Source organism: Liolophura sinensis, chromosome 13, assembly GCF_032854445.1.
Source record: "Liolophura sinensis isolate JHLJ2023 chromosome 13, CUHK_Ljap_v2, whole genome shotgun sequence".
NCBI classification, from domain to species: domain Eukaryota; kingdom Metazoa; phylum Mollusca; class Polyplacophora; order Chitonida; family Chitonidae; genus Liolophura; species Liolophura sinensis.
In genome coordinates, this window is record NC_088307.1 from 26,608,213 (window position 1) to 26,625,850 (window position 17,638).

The 17,638-nt window shown below is 39.8% G+C and overlaps 1 protein-coding gene across 1 annotated transcript in view; it reads left to right on the forward strand.

The window, feature by feature from the left end:
- The window catches only part of LOC135480100 (protein transport protein Sec16A-like), a 40,730-nt gene that overhangs the window by 861 nt on the left and 22,231 nt on the right, over positions 1-17,638 (forward strand). Inside the window, 14 exon segments of the mRNA XM_064759856.1 lie at positions 628-3,287; positions 4,576-4,761; positions 5,963-6,086; positions 7,886-8,008; positions 9,788-9,942; positions 10,635-10,824; positions 11,800-11,938; positions 12,523-12,570; positions 12,572-12,781; positions 14,271-14,368; positions 15,452-15,536; positions 15,987-16,104; positions 16,866-16,977; positions 17,489-17,594. Of these exon segments, the coding sequence (XP_064615926.1) occupies positions 629-3,287; positions 4,576-4,761; positions 5,963-6,086; positions 7,886-8,008; positions 9,788-9,942; positions 10,635-10,824; positions 11,800-11,938; positions 12,523-12,570; positions 12,572-12,781; positions 14,271-14,368; positions 15,452-15,536; positions 15,987-16,104; positions 16,866-16,977; positions 17,489-17,594 (4,353 nt within the window). The 5' untranslated portion in view covers position 628.

Here is a 17,638-nt window from a genome sequence, read left to right on the forward strand (position 1 = left end):
AATAAGTTGCTTAAAACACATCCGTTGCACATTGGACATGTCGAACGTTGAATACCAGAAATATTGTCATTGTGGAAGATGGAAATGTTAACCCACTCAACATTTCACCTTCCCACCTCTCTTTCTGGTAGTAGTTATGGTATTCAGCCTTTACAGTGGAATATCATTTTGGACTGAGCACAAGTTTGTCTTCGTTGTTGGGCAGGAGTGTGAATATCACACCCATTCTGGCAAAAGACCAGAAGTGTAATTAGTACACTTACATGTAAATTTGTTTTCTGATTTTGTCACGTGTGTCTTGCTAGCTCCTCAGGGCCTCTCACCAATGCGGTCGCTGTCCACTTCAGGCTGGCTTCCTCTCCGGCTGTACGTGTGAAGGTCCTCCAGCAACCTGCGGATGGTTTTGGGTTTTCACTGAGCTCTGCCCAGTTTCCTCCCACCACAATGCTGATCGCAGTCATATAAGTGAAATATTTTTGAGTACACCAATCAAATAAATAAATAAATAAAATATTAGCTCCTTACATTTGAAGACCTGATATACTATGTGTATATGGCTACATTTAGTAATATTGTTCTACTAAGTGATGTCTTTACTTTAGTCAGGTTGTTTTGGTATATATTCAGAATGAGCCACAATCAGCCTTGGAATGTAGCCGGGTTCAACCCACAAAACACTGGAGGTGTGCAGATGTTTGACCCGTCACAATTTCATACCACGGTTGCTGCCACGTTAGGAGATCATGGTGGCACCGCGCCTGCTCAGAAAATGTTGAACCCTGGACAATTCCAAGCTCAGGCATCAGCCACCAGTATCCCAAACAGTATGGAAATGTCCAGACAGAATCATTTCCCACCAGCAACAAGCTCAGGAAGTTCTGCGTTCACTAGTCAAGACAGAGGATCCTTAGGATGGGCTACTGGGAATCTTAATCCTCAACAGGGGCAGAATTTTGTGGATTCTCATTTTCAAGGACAGAATTTTTTTAATCCTGGAGACTTGCAGCACTGGAACCCGCAGCAGCAGCAGCAGGGACAGTGGGATGTGTCGGGACAGAACCATCCCCAACAGCAGAGTCAGCCCCAACAAGATCATCACTCCCAGTGGTCCCAAGCCAGTGACCCAGTGTGGGCCGAACCAGAGCCGTGGCTGAACGAGACCAGCTCCTGGGGTGGCACTCAGAGGCAGGCAGCCTCGGACTCACAAGTGCCTCAAGCTAACGCCCAGGTACCAAACCAGTATGGTGGTGAGTACTATAACAGTTCAGATGTTTATTCCCATCCAGAGCAAGCGTATCATGCGGATTCAGGTAGTGGACAAGTACAGCGGTGTGTTGGACAAGTGACTGACTCTTTTTCCCAGGCCCAGTTTACAAATAGCTCTGTCTCGAATGACCAGGTGCAAGCACCACATCAGCAAGGTGGTGAAACAATGGTGTACAATACAGTGTCCATCACAACAGACAAACACCAGGTGTCTGTGTCCTCTGTTGGTGGGTCCAGCAGGGCCTTTGCTGAGAGTGCAGATCTGAACGACAGTGGCACTGTATCCAGCTTCTTCGGTTCCGGCGACATGTACGAAGCAGGTTCCCTAGAACCTGGTGCTGGTAATTTGGCTCTAAACCCACCCGCTAATCCAGCCTTGTTGCGGATACCGTCTTTGAACAGAACTGCTTCAGAGATCTCTAACTCCAGTCTTGTAACATACCACAACTCCAGCCTAGAATCCTTGGATGGCACAGATGTGCAGCAAGATGTTGGCGATCTCGCGGACAAATTTCAGGCTGCCTCAATGCAAGACAGCCCGGGTTCCGTTTCTACCAAAACAGACGTTAAACCATCTGCACAACCGTTGCAACACGAAATTTCGCCGAAAACCCCACAGTCTCAGGTGATTTCTGACACGCATTCATTGTCATCCTCTCATCACAGCGGGGACAGCCTGGGCGCCAGCATGAACCAGGGCAGCTTCGGAGGCCATAGTCACCACAGCTCTCTGGATAGCAGTGACTTGGGGCTGGGGTCTGGCTTTTCTAGTGGGCCGGGGACCCCAGCAGGCCCCACCCTGGACTTATCAACAGGACAGCAACCTCATCAACAGGACCACGCCCCTTCTTCTCTCCCAACAGAGCCAAGCAAAGGTTCTGTAGTGACACAAAGCAACCAGCATGGCCACTTGTATTCTGCGCATGAATCAAGTTCATCCGTACTCCACTCACATGCACAGGCACATGCATGTGCCAGTCAGGCTGATTCAGGTCCTGTCAGCCATCCACCTATGTATGGTTCTTCAGCTTTCGGAGGACACAACATACATGGGCATCCAGGAGCATCAACAACATCTAGTCTTTCCTCTGGCACATGGAGCACAAGTTCTGTTAAAAATGTTTTGGATTTATCTCATCATGGTGGGGCTCACCCAAACCCAGGCAGTATAGCACATCCTGAACATCATATTTCTACTGGTGGTCATCTGGAATCGAATCCTGTTCTAGACACTTCCACTGACTCAAGCCTGAACACTAGTTCAGACACTGTAGTAGGTAGACCCACAAGTGCTTTTAAACCAGTGCGAAGCCCGAGTACATCCAGGCAAAACAGCGGAGCGAGTAACCCGGACGAAGCTTTGTTTCTGAAAGGCATTAACAGCAAGAAACCCCCGAGACCACCATCCGAGGGTAGAGAGTTCATTCATAACCAGCCACACAGACCCCACAGCCGACAGAAGCACCGCACTGACAACAACATCTCCCCGGCGACCACCTTGTGGGCACCTCCTGAGTCTTCCTTTCATGCACCTGTTATCTTGGCACCAGCTGCACCATCGCCACTGTCCTCACCGACCCATAAAGCTAAACCGTCTGTAACTAATAGTGAAAGCTCTACATCACATGCCACTGGGTCGGCTTCATATGCTGACATTAACCCTAAAGCTGAAGAGAGCAGAGGGAGAGATGCAAACGTGTCTGCTCCAGCGGCGGATGTAAAAGGAACAGATATAAAAGAAACTCCTAGAAGAGAAGATTTGTATGGCAAAAAGTCCACTGAGGAGTATGATGATAAGCCAAGGAGAAGAGGCCGGCATAAGAGACAGACTTCTCGCGACGCTGTGCCCGTCACAGAGACCAAGCAAGAACGACCGTCAAGCCGTGCCGACTCACTGAAGGATGAGTACAATGACTACGTTGATGGATATTACCGTGACCACTATGGCTACCGTCAAGACCGTAGACGCGACAACCGGAGAGGGTATGATGAAGAGTATGATCGTCCTCGGTCAAGACAAGGTAGGTGGTTCGTATGTACAGTGAATACTGTAAACTGTGTGTTTACTGATTGGTGATCGAGAAGTTAAACATTTGCATATAATTATATTTCCAGGGTCTATTTACATAAATTTCACAAAACCTTCCCCCGAAATACTCACCCAGCTTCAAAAACCTGTATGTACAGTTCAAAAGCACACGAAACTTTACGATATATGCATTCAACTTTATTTTGAGAGTATTTCATGGAATTCCTTCAAATGTAGGTAATGCTGGGCTGTTTAAGGGTAGGAATAATGTACATGTTGAGCTCTACTGTAAGTTTGATTTCCGTCATATATAAATTTCTGCCGGCTACAGGGTATGGGTGCACGTGTAAAACATTAATGCTTAGCAGTGTGTGCTAATCAGTTCAATTTTTGTCCGATTTCTGTCAAGTGCGGCTTATTGCTTCACGTGTAAAATGTTTATGTCTTGGAGTGTGTCCTAAGACACACTCCACGACATAAGTGTGTCCTATGTAGTGGAAACGAGAGCCAGTGGTTTGTACAGTAACATGTACATGTATGATCAGTGTGAAGTAAAGAATGAGGAATTTATGTAGTGTGTATTGCAGAGCGCTGTATATCTGTGTGTTCCAGTGCAAAGCTGTATCCTGTTGTTTTCGCTTTGCTGTAGACTGCTGACAAATGATTGACCTGTTTTATACGCACTTCCATATCATATAATAATACAAGTGTGTAATGCCAGGCATGCATGTAAATGATCTGTTGATACCCAAAGCATGCATGGCATAGTGATACGTATTCAAACATATGTCAGAGCTGTGATGATATAAAGTTTGATGTTGAAACATTGCATCAGCTGGTAGACTTCTTGTAATCATGCTTTGTCCGTCTTTGGCCATTTGTGTGTGTAAGTGTGTCCACACATAGATGCGGGTAAACTACCCACTTTTGTCACATAACTGCCACAGGTTTCCCACATGTACATGTAATATACACATGCAGATTTGCACCTCTTGTTGAAAGTGGTTTTCATACACTGTACAGTGTATAAATTTATTTCATTGTTGTTTTATGCCGTACTCAAGAATATTTCACGTATGTGACGGCAGGCAGCATTATGCTGAGAGGAAACCGGGTTCATATAGTATAACCATGCCAAGGGACCTGCAAATCTACAAATTCCCTGTCCACGGCTGGGATTGAACCTGCACCTCATGTTCTTGGTGGTTTAGGAGTTGCTCTCCTGTGCTCTTTAAGCCTTGTTCTTTGCAACTGATTGCATGAATTTGTGTGTGATTCAGATGAGGAGAAGAGACCAAGGTCAAGGGCAGGTTATGATCGCCCAAGGTCAAGGACAGATTATGATCGACCAAGATCAAGGACAGATTATGACCGGCCTAGGTCAAGGACTGATAATGATCGACCAAGGTCAAGGATGGATTATGATCAGTACAATTATGACCGTGAATATAGAAGCAGATATAAGGGTGAGCTATTAAAGATGTCTTTTATGAAGAAAGGGCCTTTATTAAGTACACACACCGTTGGGTTTTTATGAAACATCATTGGACTGAGCACTATCACTATACACACAGTGTTACTTCAGCCAAATGGAGTTGAGCTCCAGAGTGCATAACCAATTTGTGTTTAACTTTGCCAGTACGTTTACATGACTTTTTTACCCATATTGCAGACATCATAACTGTTTCCTAAACCCCGAAACGCCTAAATGCCTAAACACCTACTACAGTAGATACATGTACATGTTTTTTTACACGGCTGTGCAGTATTTACCTACATGTACATGTATGTGTATTATCCTATTACAGGCGTTGATTATGACCCTTAATACAGATATCTTACTTATTACGCAATAATCACATACAAATTGATTTTGTTCTTGCGTTACATTTATTACAGACTATGATTCCGACCCGTAATACAGATTTCATATTCACAATGTAGTACACAATCATCATACAGATGGACTTTATTCTTCTATTACATTTATTACAGACTACGATTCCGACCCTTAATACAGATTTCATATTTACAATGTATTACACAATCAACATACAAATGGACTTCATTCTTCTATTACATTTGTTACAGACTACGATTCCGACCCTTAATACAGATTTCATATTTACAATGTATTACACAATCAACATACAAATGGACTTTATTCTTCTATTACATTTGTTACAGACTATGATTCCGACCCTTAATACAGATTTCATATTTGCAATGTAGTACACAATCAACATACAAATGGACTTGATTCTTCTATTACATTTGTTACAGACTATGATTCTGACCCTTAATACAGATTTCATATTCACAATGTATTACACAATCAACATACAAATGGACTTTATTCTTCTATTACATTTATTACAGGTTATGATTATGACCCTTAGTACAGATTTCATATTTACAATGTATGACACAATCAACATACAGATGGACTTTATTCTTCTATAACATTTATTACAGGTTATGATTATGACCCTTAGTACAGATTTCATATTTACAATGTATGACACAATCAACATACAGATGGACTTTATTCTTCTATTACATTTATTACAGGTTATGATTACGACCCTTAATACAGATTTCATATTTACAATGTAATACACAATCAACATACAAATGGACTTTATTCTTCTATTACATTTATTACAGGTTATGATTACGACCCTTATTACAGACAGCATGCCTATTACTATGACCGTGATTACTATGATTATCAGAATCGCTATGCCATCGGCTATTACGACGAATACTACAGACATGCCTATGACGAGAGGTAAGTGTCAACAGTTTGAGCTGGTATCACCATGATGTGGTCAAATTATGCTAATTGGCAAGAGTAACAGGCATGTCATTATATGAATTGGACTGTATGCACACTTCACATTTGACATCACAGACACAGAACATGTGTTACCATGGCCATCAACCACAATTAGTTAAGCGAAATAACTTTGGAACACAGTCATATTGATTTATTGATTTATTTAAATGATTGGTGTTTTAAGTTGTACTCAAGAATATTTCACTTATACTGCAGCGGCCAGCATTATGGTAAGAGGAGACCGGGCAGAGCCCGGAGAAACCCACAACCGTCCACAGGTTGCTTCCTGACCCTCCAGTCAAATTGATAAAAGCCACAGTTATTGCAGACATGTTTCTTATTTGATGGTGTCGAGTATGTTTTTGTTAATGAATTATTTGAGAGAAAATGAACTCATGTAAATTATGAACCAGTGTATTGTCAGACATGTTTTTTTAAAGCCTTTGACTTGTATATCTACACCTGATACATGTATGTACAAGATGGAAATTTTGTCTCCATACACAGAATTTTACATGTGCTCTACATGTCTTCTATGTACATTTAAATAATGTATTTTACATTATTGATAAGAAATAAGAAATGGAATTGTACCTGTATGTACTTGTAAAGTTGCATGTATTATATACATGTATGCAAGCAAGCAATGACCCAGGAGCCTCTCACCCGTACGGGCGCTGTGAGTTCAAATCCAGCTTAGACCGGCTTCCTCTCCAGATGTACATGGGACGGCCTGCCAGCAACCTGGCGGTTATTGTATAAGTGAAGTATTCTTCAGTGCAACCAAACCAAGTCAAATACATGTATATGCATGAAATTTTACAGTTCTTCCCCTAAACATGTAACTTCTTGTTCAGTGTGAAATGTTAAAATTTTGACTAAGTTCAAGCATTTTGAGTGTACATATATCTGCATGGCATGACCTGTGGACATTTTTTTATCCATTCCTTAAGGTTGACCTACTGGGGTTACTATGGTGTCTATGACAGACCATTCCTAAGGGGTTGACTGGCTGTGGTTACTATACCATTATGACAAACCATTTTAATTGGTTCAGGAGTTTTGAGTTTTCAGATGATTGTATGGGGATGAGTTTTGTCTTCAGAAATTCAATGTTCTACATTTTGTACATGTCCATTTCTCCACCTGTACTGTAATTCTTCAACCTTTTCGCATGTATGCAAGGTGTTTTTTAAAGCATTTTCTAAAGGGATTTACTTATTCTGTGTAGACTGATGAAATTATACTTTTTGGGATGCCCTGAAATTGGTCAATCCAGCCAATGTAGTTTTGTCTCCAAAATCAATTTAAAAGCATGCATAAATTGCGCTGAAAGTTGTTGTTTTGCTTGTGAAAAGGTTGAGGAATTAGGGTACCACCTTTGCATCATACAAGTATAGTGACATGAACTACATTTACCTACATGTAGTATCTTCCATGGCTTCCACTGTGTCTTTCAGGTAATACATGTATATCACAAGTACATGTACATGTGGGGTATTTTTAGCTCCATCCTATATTTTATCAATGTTTTATATGGTCAAAAGTTTGTGGCATATTCAGATTTCCTATACATGTTGTTGAAAACGACTTCCTATATTTCTTCAAAGCAAAATATTGTACATGTATGTTGTCCTGTATAACCTTCTATAGTAAACCAGTGGAAGCCTGGAGTTTCTTTTTTATAATACCTATATTGCCTGTACTAACCCATGTGTGTTGCATCGTACGTGTGTGTTTGCCCTTAACAGATACCAGCCTGGTTACTATCAGGAGTCCTTAGCCACTTACGAGGACACGGATCATTTGAGTCAAACCTCTGGCGCGTCTCGCGGCAACACCCCAGCTGATGAACTGGACCAGCAGTCTGTCAGGTAATACAGGTGTACTAACGATGTGATCAGAGGTGTTGGGCAGAGTCAAAGGCATACGGTATATGACCTTAAATTTGTCCTCCAAAAAGTGCATTTTGAAAGGCAAATAAACAGATAGATGTCATGAATTTCCCCCCTCTTATACCTTTCATCTCGGTTGTGCTGTATGAGAAGGATTCTTTTAGCGTAACAAGGTATTTTGGCCTTGGGAGATCACATCCGCACAGGTTTGGTGTCACTCATCCTTTAGTTTCTCCCACCCTTGAATTTTCAACAGCCATTTGAAAATGAAAATTTGTTTTTAGATGCTATTTATAGGGTACTTGAAGGAACTTTTTGGGCCTCTTTGAAAATCAAATACGCACTGGGGACTCAGCAGCAATGCTGGTGTGACCTTGAGTTGCCAAGGTCATGCATAAGCAAATATTACATTTTTTTCAGTAGGATGCTATTACACATACACCTTCCAAACAAACGACATCTTACCATTATAAGATCAGTTGTAGTCTGAGAATCAAGAGATATAATGAGCCATTGGTGAAATTTTAACTCGTGTTAAACCTGAAAGTGAATTAGGAGTGTTTGTCACATTGCCAATCAACATACCCGACATGCATAGTGTTGTGCTGTGTACATGTACGTATGCACCATTGTACATCAGTGTGTGAGAAAAAGTTCTGCTTGTTTCTCCAAATCTTGCATGGAAGTTAATTTACTTGTTTCTTGATTAGAGCTGAAGACCCGATTTTTACACGTGTGATTAGTTTTTCTCATTTTGTGTCCTCTTCCTGTATTGATACATGCACAGTTATATCTTCTTTTAAACTGCTTCTCTCTGTATATGTATACTGTGTCTTCCCCTCAGTCATGGCAGTATAGAGATTTGTTTTCACCAAATTTGCTTTGAGCAGAAGGCCAAATTGGATTTCTACTTGTCATGCGATGATTTGTCATATTTGTCCCCGAACTTGATGTTCCAGATTTATGCATTTGACTTGATACATGTATTATGTGCATGTACATGTGTTTTGAATAGCACTGGAGATATCTTCTCCCGCCCTTCACGTGTGGGACAGCAACCTGCAGTTTTGTTGTATGGGACAGACATTCTGATGAACCGTTCTGTATGTGTTTTCTGGCATGATTTTAAATATTTAAAATTGCTAATTGTATGATTGTGCTTTTTGATTGTAAATTACGACTATCATAGATTACATCCCCTGGGTGAAAGAGGGTGTCAATTTTACATTAGGGCTACAATTGTGATCTTAGAGATTGACAGTCAGCGTTATACTAATAGAATGACGTTCCGTTTGTGCAAGCAACACCTGATTAGCTTTTCATTATGAACCGTTCTGACATGTGACCTCACATTCCTCTTATTGACACAGTTTTTACCTGTCCCCTCCACACTGTTAATGCAGCATACGTTTGAGGATATATTCCACCATCTATATTCCCACATGCCCCTTCTCCCTCCAACACTGTAACAGCATAGCATCAAGATCATGAAGTACATTTAGGTTAGTTGTTTCCCCTATAATGAAAATAGGTCTAAGACTTTTGTTTTTATTTACATAGAAGCTTGCTGTTTTGCTGTTTTCTATCTGTGTATGTATTAACTGCATCTTGTGCATTGGACAGTAATGGCTGAATAAAGATGAATAGTTTTCACTTTCACTTTATAACTCCATAAATAGAGTGAAATGGTACATGTAAGTGAACATTTTTTTCTTTTTTTCATGAAGATAAATGTGTTTAATTATTTAACTTCATCAGAGATCCGCACAGTTATGGGAGTCGGCCGCACAGTCGCCAGCACCAGTACAGTCACTATGATGCCCACACGTACGCTGGTTATGACAACATGGGATATGGGTATGGTTACCAAGGCTACCATTACCCTGGATATGGAGAATACGAGGCCAAATCAGGTTAGTGAGAAGAAAAAGTGAAAGTGGATTTCTAAGCGCTGGTATTGTATTGGAATCGTGTGATTTGATGTTCATCTGCAAACTAGCTACTGGCGTTACAGTATACAGTATTAAGACACATCTGTATAATATACATGTAGATATGTGTATGTCAGTAATGTGGACCTCCGTCGACTGTTTAGCATGATAGTACAGGATAATGCCTCTGGATGATCTCACAAATTGGGTTGAGGTTTAAACTCGAAGTCCAGCTCGGGCTTTATTTATCTCCGGTAGTTCTTGGGAAGGCTTAACAGCAACTGGTCGATGATGGTTTGTTTCCCATGTGCTCCGCCTAGTTTCCTCCCATCATAATGCTGCCATCGTATGAGTGAAATATCCTTGTGTTTGGCGTAAAACACAGATCAATAAATAAGTAAATAGTGGTAAATGTAAACCAGTTGACCCCTAACGACCCCTAACGACTTAAACCGCAGATTGGTGCTCAGTTCTAGCCTACAGCTCTTAAATCAGGTGGTTTGTGAAGTGCCCCAGGCATTCCAGTTCCCTCCACTCAGTGAAAGGATATGGAAATGTTTGGTGTCAATTCTGTAACCTCTCATTGAATAACTGTGTAACAAATTTGTCCTGTAAAAGACTCATCAACCATATTGGGTAATAACTTCATCACAATCAAATGTGTATTTTCACAGAGGCGGTTGCTAAGTTCTCCTTGCCTCATGTGGGGGTAAGGTTTGGCCCGGGGGGTCAGCTAATCACAATACAGCCTAATCGCCCTGCAGAGGGCCAGCCTGCAATGGTCCAGATCGACGACCTGCAGACCCTGTTACGGGACGACGAGGAAGCTGAGGAGATCGAGAAATTCCCAGGCCCTCTTATCAAGTAAGGCAGCCTTAATAAGCAAGGGTATGATAGTATTTATGAAACGTACATGTTAAATGGTGTTGGGTAAATATTCAGTGCCTAATACAGAAAGGGAAAAAGAAAGTTGTTTTTCTTTTTTTGGGAGGCATAGTTGCAATCTCCAATGTCCTGTTATGCATATTTTCTGGTAAGCATTTTCCAGAAAGTGATATCCGAGGCAAACTAGGGACAAGCAGTTCAAGAACAAGCCATATATATGTACATGTGTAGGCTTAATCAGGTCCTTCCTCCACAGTTCTCTCCCCTGATACAGTAGTTGTTTTGACAGCCTCCAAAATCTACCTTACTGGCCGTCACTGGAGTACAAAAAAACATGTCATTTTATGAATCCTTTGCACATTTGAGGTTTCTTTGGGATGAAAGTTGATGCTTTAGCACACTTCATGGGCATGATGGGTTTATTTATGCAAACGATCTCTAAACAAAGGAGAGATAATCACATTTTGGTGTAAATGTTTTTAGGGTTAATGTTACCACACTGTAAGTGTATGATTTGTTGTTTCTCTGTTAAAAAAGAGGTGATGAGGTAGAAAGCTACTGTATTACATGTATAGGTGTGGTAACTAGATAGCAGTTTTAAGTGCACACATGTGCAGAAACAGACAAGGGGAAACAAAATCACATGGTGATTTATGTCTAGGCTACAACATAGCGAACTCAGTTTTAGTTTTTCATGTGTATTTCTCTAAACTTAAATTTGAACCTTTGCTTGAGTCCATGAAGAAGGTTTAAGGTGTCAAAGACCCTCATAAGTGTAGTTAATGAGCTGAATAGTGTAAAGGGACTCTGACTGCTGAGGCTTACCATGCTGTTGTTTATGTACCCTATAACCTCAGCCCAGGTTTCACCGTGGGCAGACAAAAGTGCTGTCTGGTTTATTCTGGTATTCTCTCCAGTTTGAGAATGAGTTTTCATGACTCGGTTGCTTTGTAGAGGAGAGACCCACAAGAATGATGTCCTCATGTTCTGTCAGAGACAAGCCAAGATGTGCAAAGAGGATGTGGACATGATAGACAGAGACTCTGCAGAACTACTGTGGAAGTTCTTAGAGATGCTGATCAAGCAAAATGGAGTGAGTTTCTTCAGTCATAAAACAACAGAAGTAACATTGTAGCACTTGTCTTTTGTGCATTTGTCAGGATATTAGACGAAGACACAGTAGAAAAATATAAGCAATAATTTCATGTGGTGTTTAAAGAATAATGGATAATGACAAAAAAGAAAATATATATATATCTATACTTTTAATAGCATAATGATAGGTTTTCATGCTTTGTCACATGATGTATGTGTTACCAAAAAGCAGGGGCATATATCCGTCATCTGCATTCTAGTTTCAAAGTCTGCCATTTTTAAGTCGTAATTACAAATAGGCTTTAGACAATACAGCTGTACATCAGTTATACATGTTTGTTTAGATGAAGTTAACTCCTGTAGGGACTGCCAGCAACCTGCAGATGGTGGTGGGTTTCCTCCGGGCTGTGCCCAGTTTCCTCCAACCATAATGCTGGCCGCTGTCGTAAAAGGGAAATACTCTTGATTACGGCGTAAAACAGCCATGGCCCATCATATAAATAAATAAATGAATGACTTCTGCAGTTAAACATGTTAACCGTTTGCCTGATATTCACTTAACGTGTATGTGTTATATCACAGACAGTGGTGGGTACAGACATAGCCGACCTTCTGCTGGAGGGTCATGAAACCCACGACCATGGAGTACAAGTCCACAGGGGTGAAAATATCCACATCGCAGTCCCAGAGCCTGGAAAATCTGGCGGAGGTTGGAGAGGACGAGACAGAGAAGACACTGACGGTCGTGGCTGACCGGTCACTTGTGAACCGCCGCAAGTCTCTGACCATGGAGGAAGTCACGGACAGGTTCAGGCACCTGCTGCTGTACGGCCGAAAAAAGGTGCGTAGGGAATGAAAGGCGTGGCTGTTGTTGTTGTTACAGTGGTTGTACCTCTCCTTGCCTCAGGGTAATGCTGTGTGTGGTTTGTTCCAATCCAAACAAGTTCCCATTAATTCATTTCACTGGAATGCCATTTTAGATTCCTGTGTATTCAAATTGTGGTTAGATCCTTTTTTCTCAAGACAAAAAAGCAATGAAACGTGGTAAATTTATGATCAAAGATAAATACATGTGCTTAGTATGAAGGACAGGCACATATCACTTAATATGCAGGACAGGCACATATCACTTAACATGTAGGACAGGCACATGTCACTTAATATGCAAGATAGGCACATATCACTTAACATGAAGGACAGGCACGTATGACTTAATAAAGAATTATTGTTTCTTAAATGGAATACAATAAGATTTCTGTAACTTTGATTTACGGGAATACTGCGGTAATTGAATTTTTGGACTCCTGAAAAAATTGAAAAATGAGCCTTGTAATATGTCTGTATGAATAAAGTAGACGTATCTTTATTTGCACTTGCGTGTGGATTGGGGGCTCACTGTTTTGGCTTCAAAGATCTTTGGTTTAATTCAAAACAGTTATGAACAAATGAGATGAATAATCTTAGAGAGGATTTGTATGGTTTTGAATTAAACAAATTATTGCCCAAAGCCGGAGTTAAAAATTGTCACGGTAATAATTATGACCGTGGTCGTGTAAGTGAAATATTCACGACGTAAAACACGAATGAAATAAATGAAATAAATAAATACAAATTCGTAGTCACTATTCCCCATCCTAATGTGGCTGCCATTGAATAAAAGAGATATTCTTGAGTATCTGGTAAAGCACCAACCAGATAATGAAATAAATCTTTTCAGCACACGGCAGAATGTGGAATACATGCCCTTCAGTATGTAGGTGAATGAAAGGTGTGAAATTTGTGGCATTTGTCTTTTTTCAGCTGATTACCAGATTGAAAGTTAGACAGATAATTTCATTACATGTACATGTGTGCTTGCTTTCTGTACACATCTGGCATGCCTGATACTCCATGAATTGATTGATGAAGCCATATATGATGATTTGTGCCCGTACAAATAGGGCCATTTACATCTTTGGTTTTACCAAATACTAATCTGTAATCTGGATTTCATGCTCTTTTCAAACAGTTTTGATTCATAGCTTCCAGTCGACTAAATAAACAAATCTTGTTTTCATTTCAGCGCACAGCATAAGTCTCATTGGATGTATTTTCAATTAGACATTAGATAAATATAATTCCTCATATATATTTCGACATTTGTACATGTGTGTGTTGAATTAGATTTTGGTGCTAAACTGGTACTCCTTGAGTTGATTGATTGCAGCTGCGTATGATGATTTGTGGGGCAGTAAGTCGGGTCGTTTACTTCTCTGATTTTTATCAGATAATTTGGATTTCATGCTCTTCAATTTTCTTTTGATTCATGACATTGTGACTTTTGATCTTAGGACTCGCTTGATTGGGCGATGAAGAACAACCTCTGGGGCCACGCCCTGTTTCTGGCCAGTAAAATGGACAATCGGACACATGCCAATGTGATGATCAGGTATGGAACCTTTCTACCAGGTGTGAGTGTTGTTTTAGAAAACTTTAAATAACTTTAATAACATTCCCCCCCCCCCTCCTCCACCCCACCCCATTTATTCAAACAATTAAATGTCATAATTTAAAAATATTACTTTCGTTCTTGAAACTTGAATTTTTCCAGTTGTTCATCCTGTTACATGGACCCTCTAAACAAACCCCAAAACATCTCTAGAATGAACTCCCAGATTCGGGCAAAATGGGTAACTTTGTCATCATAGAAATTTGAGTTTAATACAGTACTTACTGTAACCGTTGTGTGTATGCTGTATTTCATACTCACACATATATTCATATGGCTGATGTACAGAGAAGATAATAGAACAATCAACAAGGCGTAACAATAGAAAATAAAACAATATACAGAAGGTTTTGTAATTACTTGTAATAAATGTACCAAACTACATTGACACGGTTTTTATGTGGTTTTAAAGATGAGAGATCAGGAAAGAACGTGATGTTCTGTATTAAACTTTGTATTAATGATGTATTTTATCTGTATATTTTAATATTCAAATCAATATCAAAATGCAATTCAAGGAACTCTTTCTTCAAACTTGGCCAGCTTATTGCATTGTTTTTCTCATGAAATTCTTGACTAGGCAATTATAAAATAAAGAAATAAATCCATTTCCTTGTTTCTTTTTTTTTTGTATGGAGGAGCTCTGTTGTGATGGAAAGCCTCTTAATTACATTTATTAGAAACGTTACTTCAAATTGATCGATGAAGTTTTGGGAGCCTGCAAGAAATATTGTATAGGTTACATGTACATTATATTTCAGGTTGGTTTGTAATGGTCATTTTCAGAAAAACATGAAACGTTTGAAATAACACTTTTGATGACCGTAAGTTTTTTCTGGTAAAAAAAATTATCAAACTTCGCACAAAACGCTTAAATGGCCTTATTAATGTCCAGAATCAAGCAAAATGTATCACTTCAAGAATGCCATGTTATTTCAGATTAAAACCAACTATAAGTATGTATGAAAAATTATATAGTAAAAACAGTATTAATTGTTCTGTCTTCCTTCTGGTAAAATTCAGGTTTGCTAACAGTTCAATGCGCATGAATGACCCACTGCAGACGCTGTACCAGCTGATGTCAGGCAGGCAACCTGCAGCTGTAACCGTATGTACATTTCATGTCATTTACAGAACTCTGGAGTGCCACTCTTCTATGCAAAACTACAGTTATTTCCAGGCTATCTAGTTAACTCTCTTCACCCTTGGAACTGCTTGTTTTCAAGTAATGGGCAGCTATGCAGTACAAGTTTTAAAAACCAAATCTATCTAAATAAGTATGTCTCTTACTGTGTATGATCTAAATTTTGTGCAGAAAAGTGCATTTTTGAGGGCAAATAAATGTTATAAAGTATTTTCGTTTTGTGTGGAAACTTACATTTTTCCAGTTGAATATCATTCTACATTTTGCAAACCTTTTTAATCGATAAAACTCAAATTTAGACAAATTGAGTAACTTTGTCATAGACAAAATTTTGTGCCAGATGTCATAGCTTTTTAACTTTGGCCAAAGATTTCCTGTATTTTTGCTGACCTGAGGGCTTGTTGAATGTTTCAGTGTATATCAGATGAGCGGTGGGGAGACTGGCGTCCTCACCTGGCCATGGTCTTGTCCAATCAAACACCAAAGCCAGATGTGGATAGGAAGAGTATCCTCACACTGGGGGACACGCTTGGTAAGCCTTTTTTTACAGTGTAATTTTAAATATCTTATTCCGACCACACAATGTGCTGCTTCCAGGCACCGGTATTGTACAGGGAGTTTATAGATTTCTCCCCTGTAGCTCTTCAGAAGGCCTTGGTGACTGACAGTAAGCAATTGGTGGACACAGGTCATCGTTTGCATAGTGTAATATTTACCGGAGACCAATGCAAATACTGGCCTCAAGACACTTGTTTGATTTGATATGATTTATTTATTTGATTGTTTTCTTTTACGCTGTACTCAAGAATATTTCACTTGTACAGCAGAGGCCAGCATTATGGTGAGAGGAAACCGGGCAGAGCCCGGGGGAAACTCACGACCATCCGCAGGTTGCTGACAGACCTTCCCACATACAGCTGGAGAGGAGATACTTGTTTGAGTGCCAAATATTTCTGGATTTCACCTTTAATTTGACATGTAATATTGCCCTTTCAGAAGGACATGGAGGTTTCTTAAATGATACTTTTTATCCCAACTCTTACATTTTGTAACAATCCATTGTAAATTACATTTAAAATTAAACATGAATTGGCCCTTTTTGAAGTGGATGAATTAGTTAGAATCAAGCAAAATATGTCACTTGCAAAAAGCTAAACTTTCGGTGAAATTCATTAGGTCAACATTGTTAATGTACATGTATGCCATGTTGGTGATAGTAGTTGCCATGGAAACATATTTTTTTGTGAAAAAATCAGAAGGTACATATATATGTGTGCTTGTGAATGTTGCCAGCTTCTCGAGGATACCTGTATGCCAGTCATTTCTGTTACTTGATGGCCCAGATAGACTTTGGCACTTACAGCAAGAAGACATCTAAACTGGTCCTAATCGGATCAAGTCATAAGTAAGTAGACCTTACCCGTTACATCTCCTCGGATGACGCTCGGTGACCTTCACGGTGTATCGTCCAAGGAAGACCATCCAAGGAAGTAGTTTGATTTCTTCCTCTCATCCTCCTGTGGCTCAAGTTGAAGAGTAAATTGTATTTATTTGACTGAATAACCTTGATATATTAAGTTATTTTTACTTACTCTGTAAATGAATTCTTGTGTTTGGCATTTTACAAGAACCAAATAAATAAATATTTCTCATCATAGTTTTACATTGGGACTGGACCCCCCTTCACGAAAATTCATAAATCAATTTTCATAACTTTTGGCATTATGACATTATAACCTTTTATGAAAAAGGAAATATCACTTACAGTTTTTGCAAAAATAGCACCAGGAAGATAGAGGCAACCTCATAAATCTTATGACTTGATTGTTACTTGCTTGAAATCAAGACGAGTCTAAAGAAGCACTTTGTTTTAACTGACAATTTTTGATAATGATCACTTTAATCTTTGTTTCCAGTTTACCATTTGATGAATTTGCAACCAATGAAGCTATACAGTGTACAGAAGTTTATGAATATGCATTATCATTAGGGAATCCACTATCTGTATTAGCCCCCTTCCAGGTAAGGTCGTCTTTCTTCTCTTAGAGAGTCATGATAATGACAAC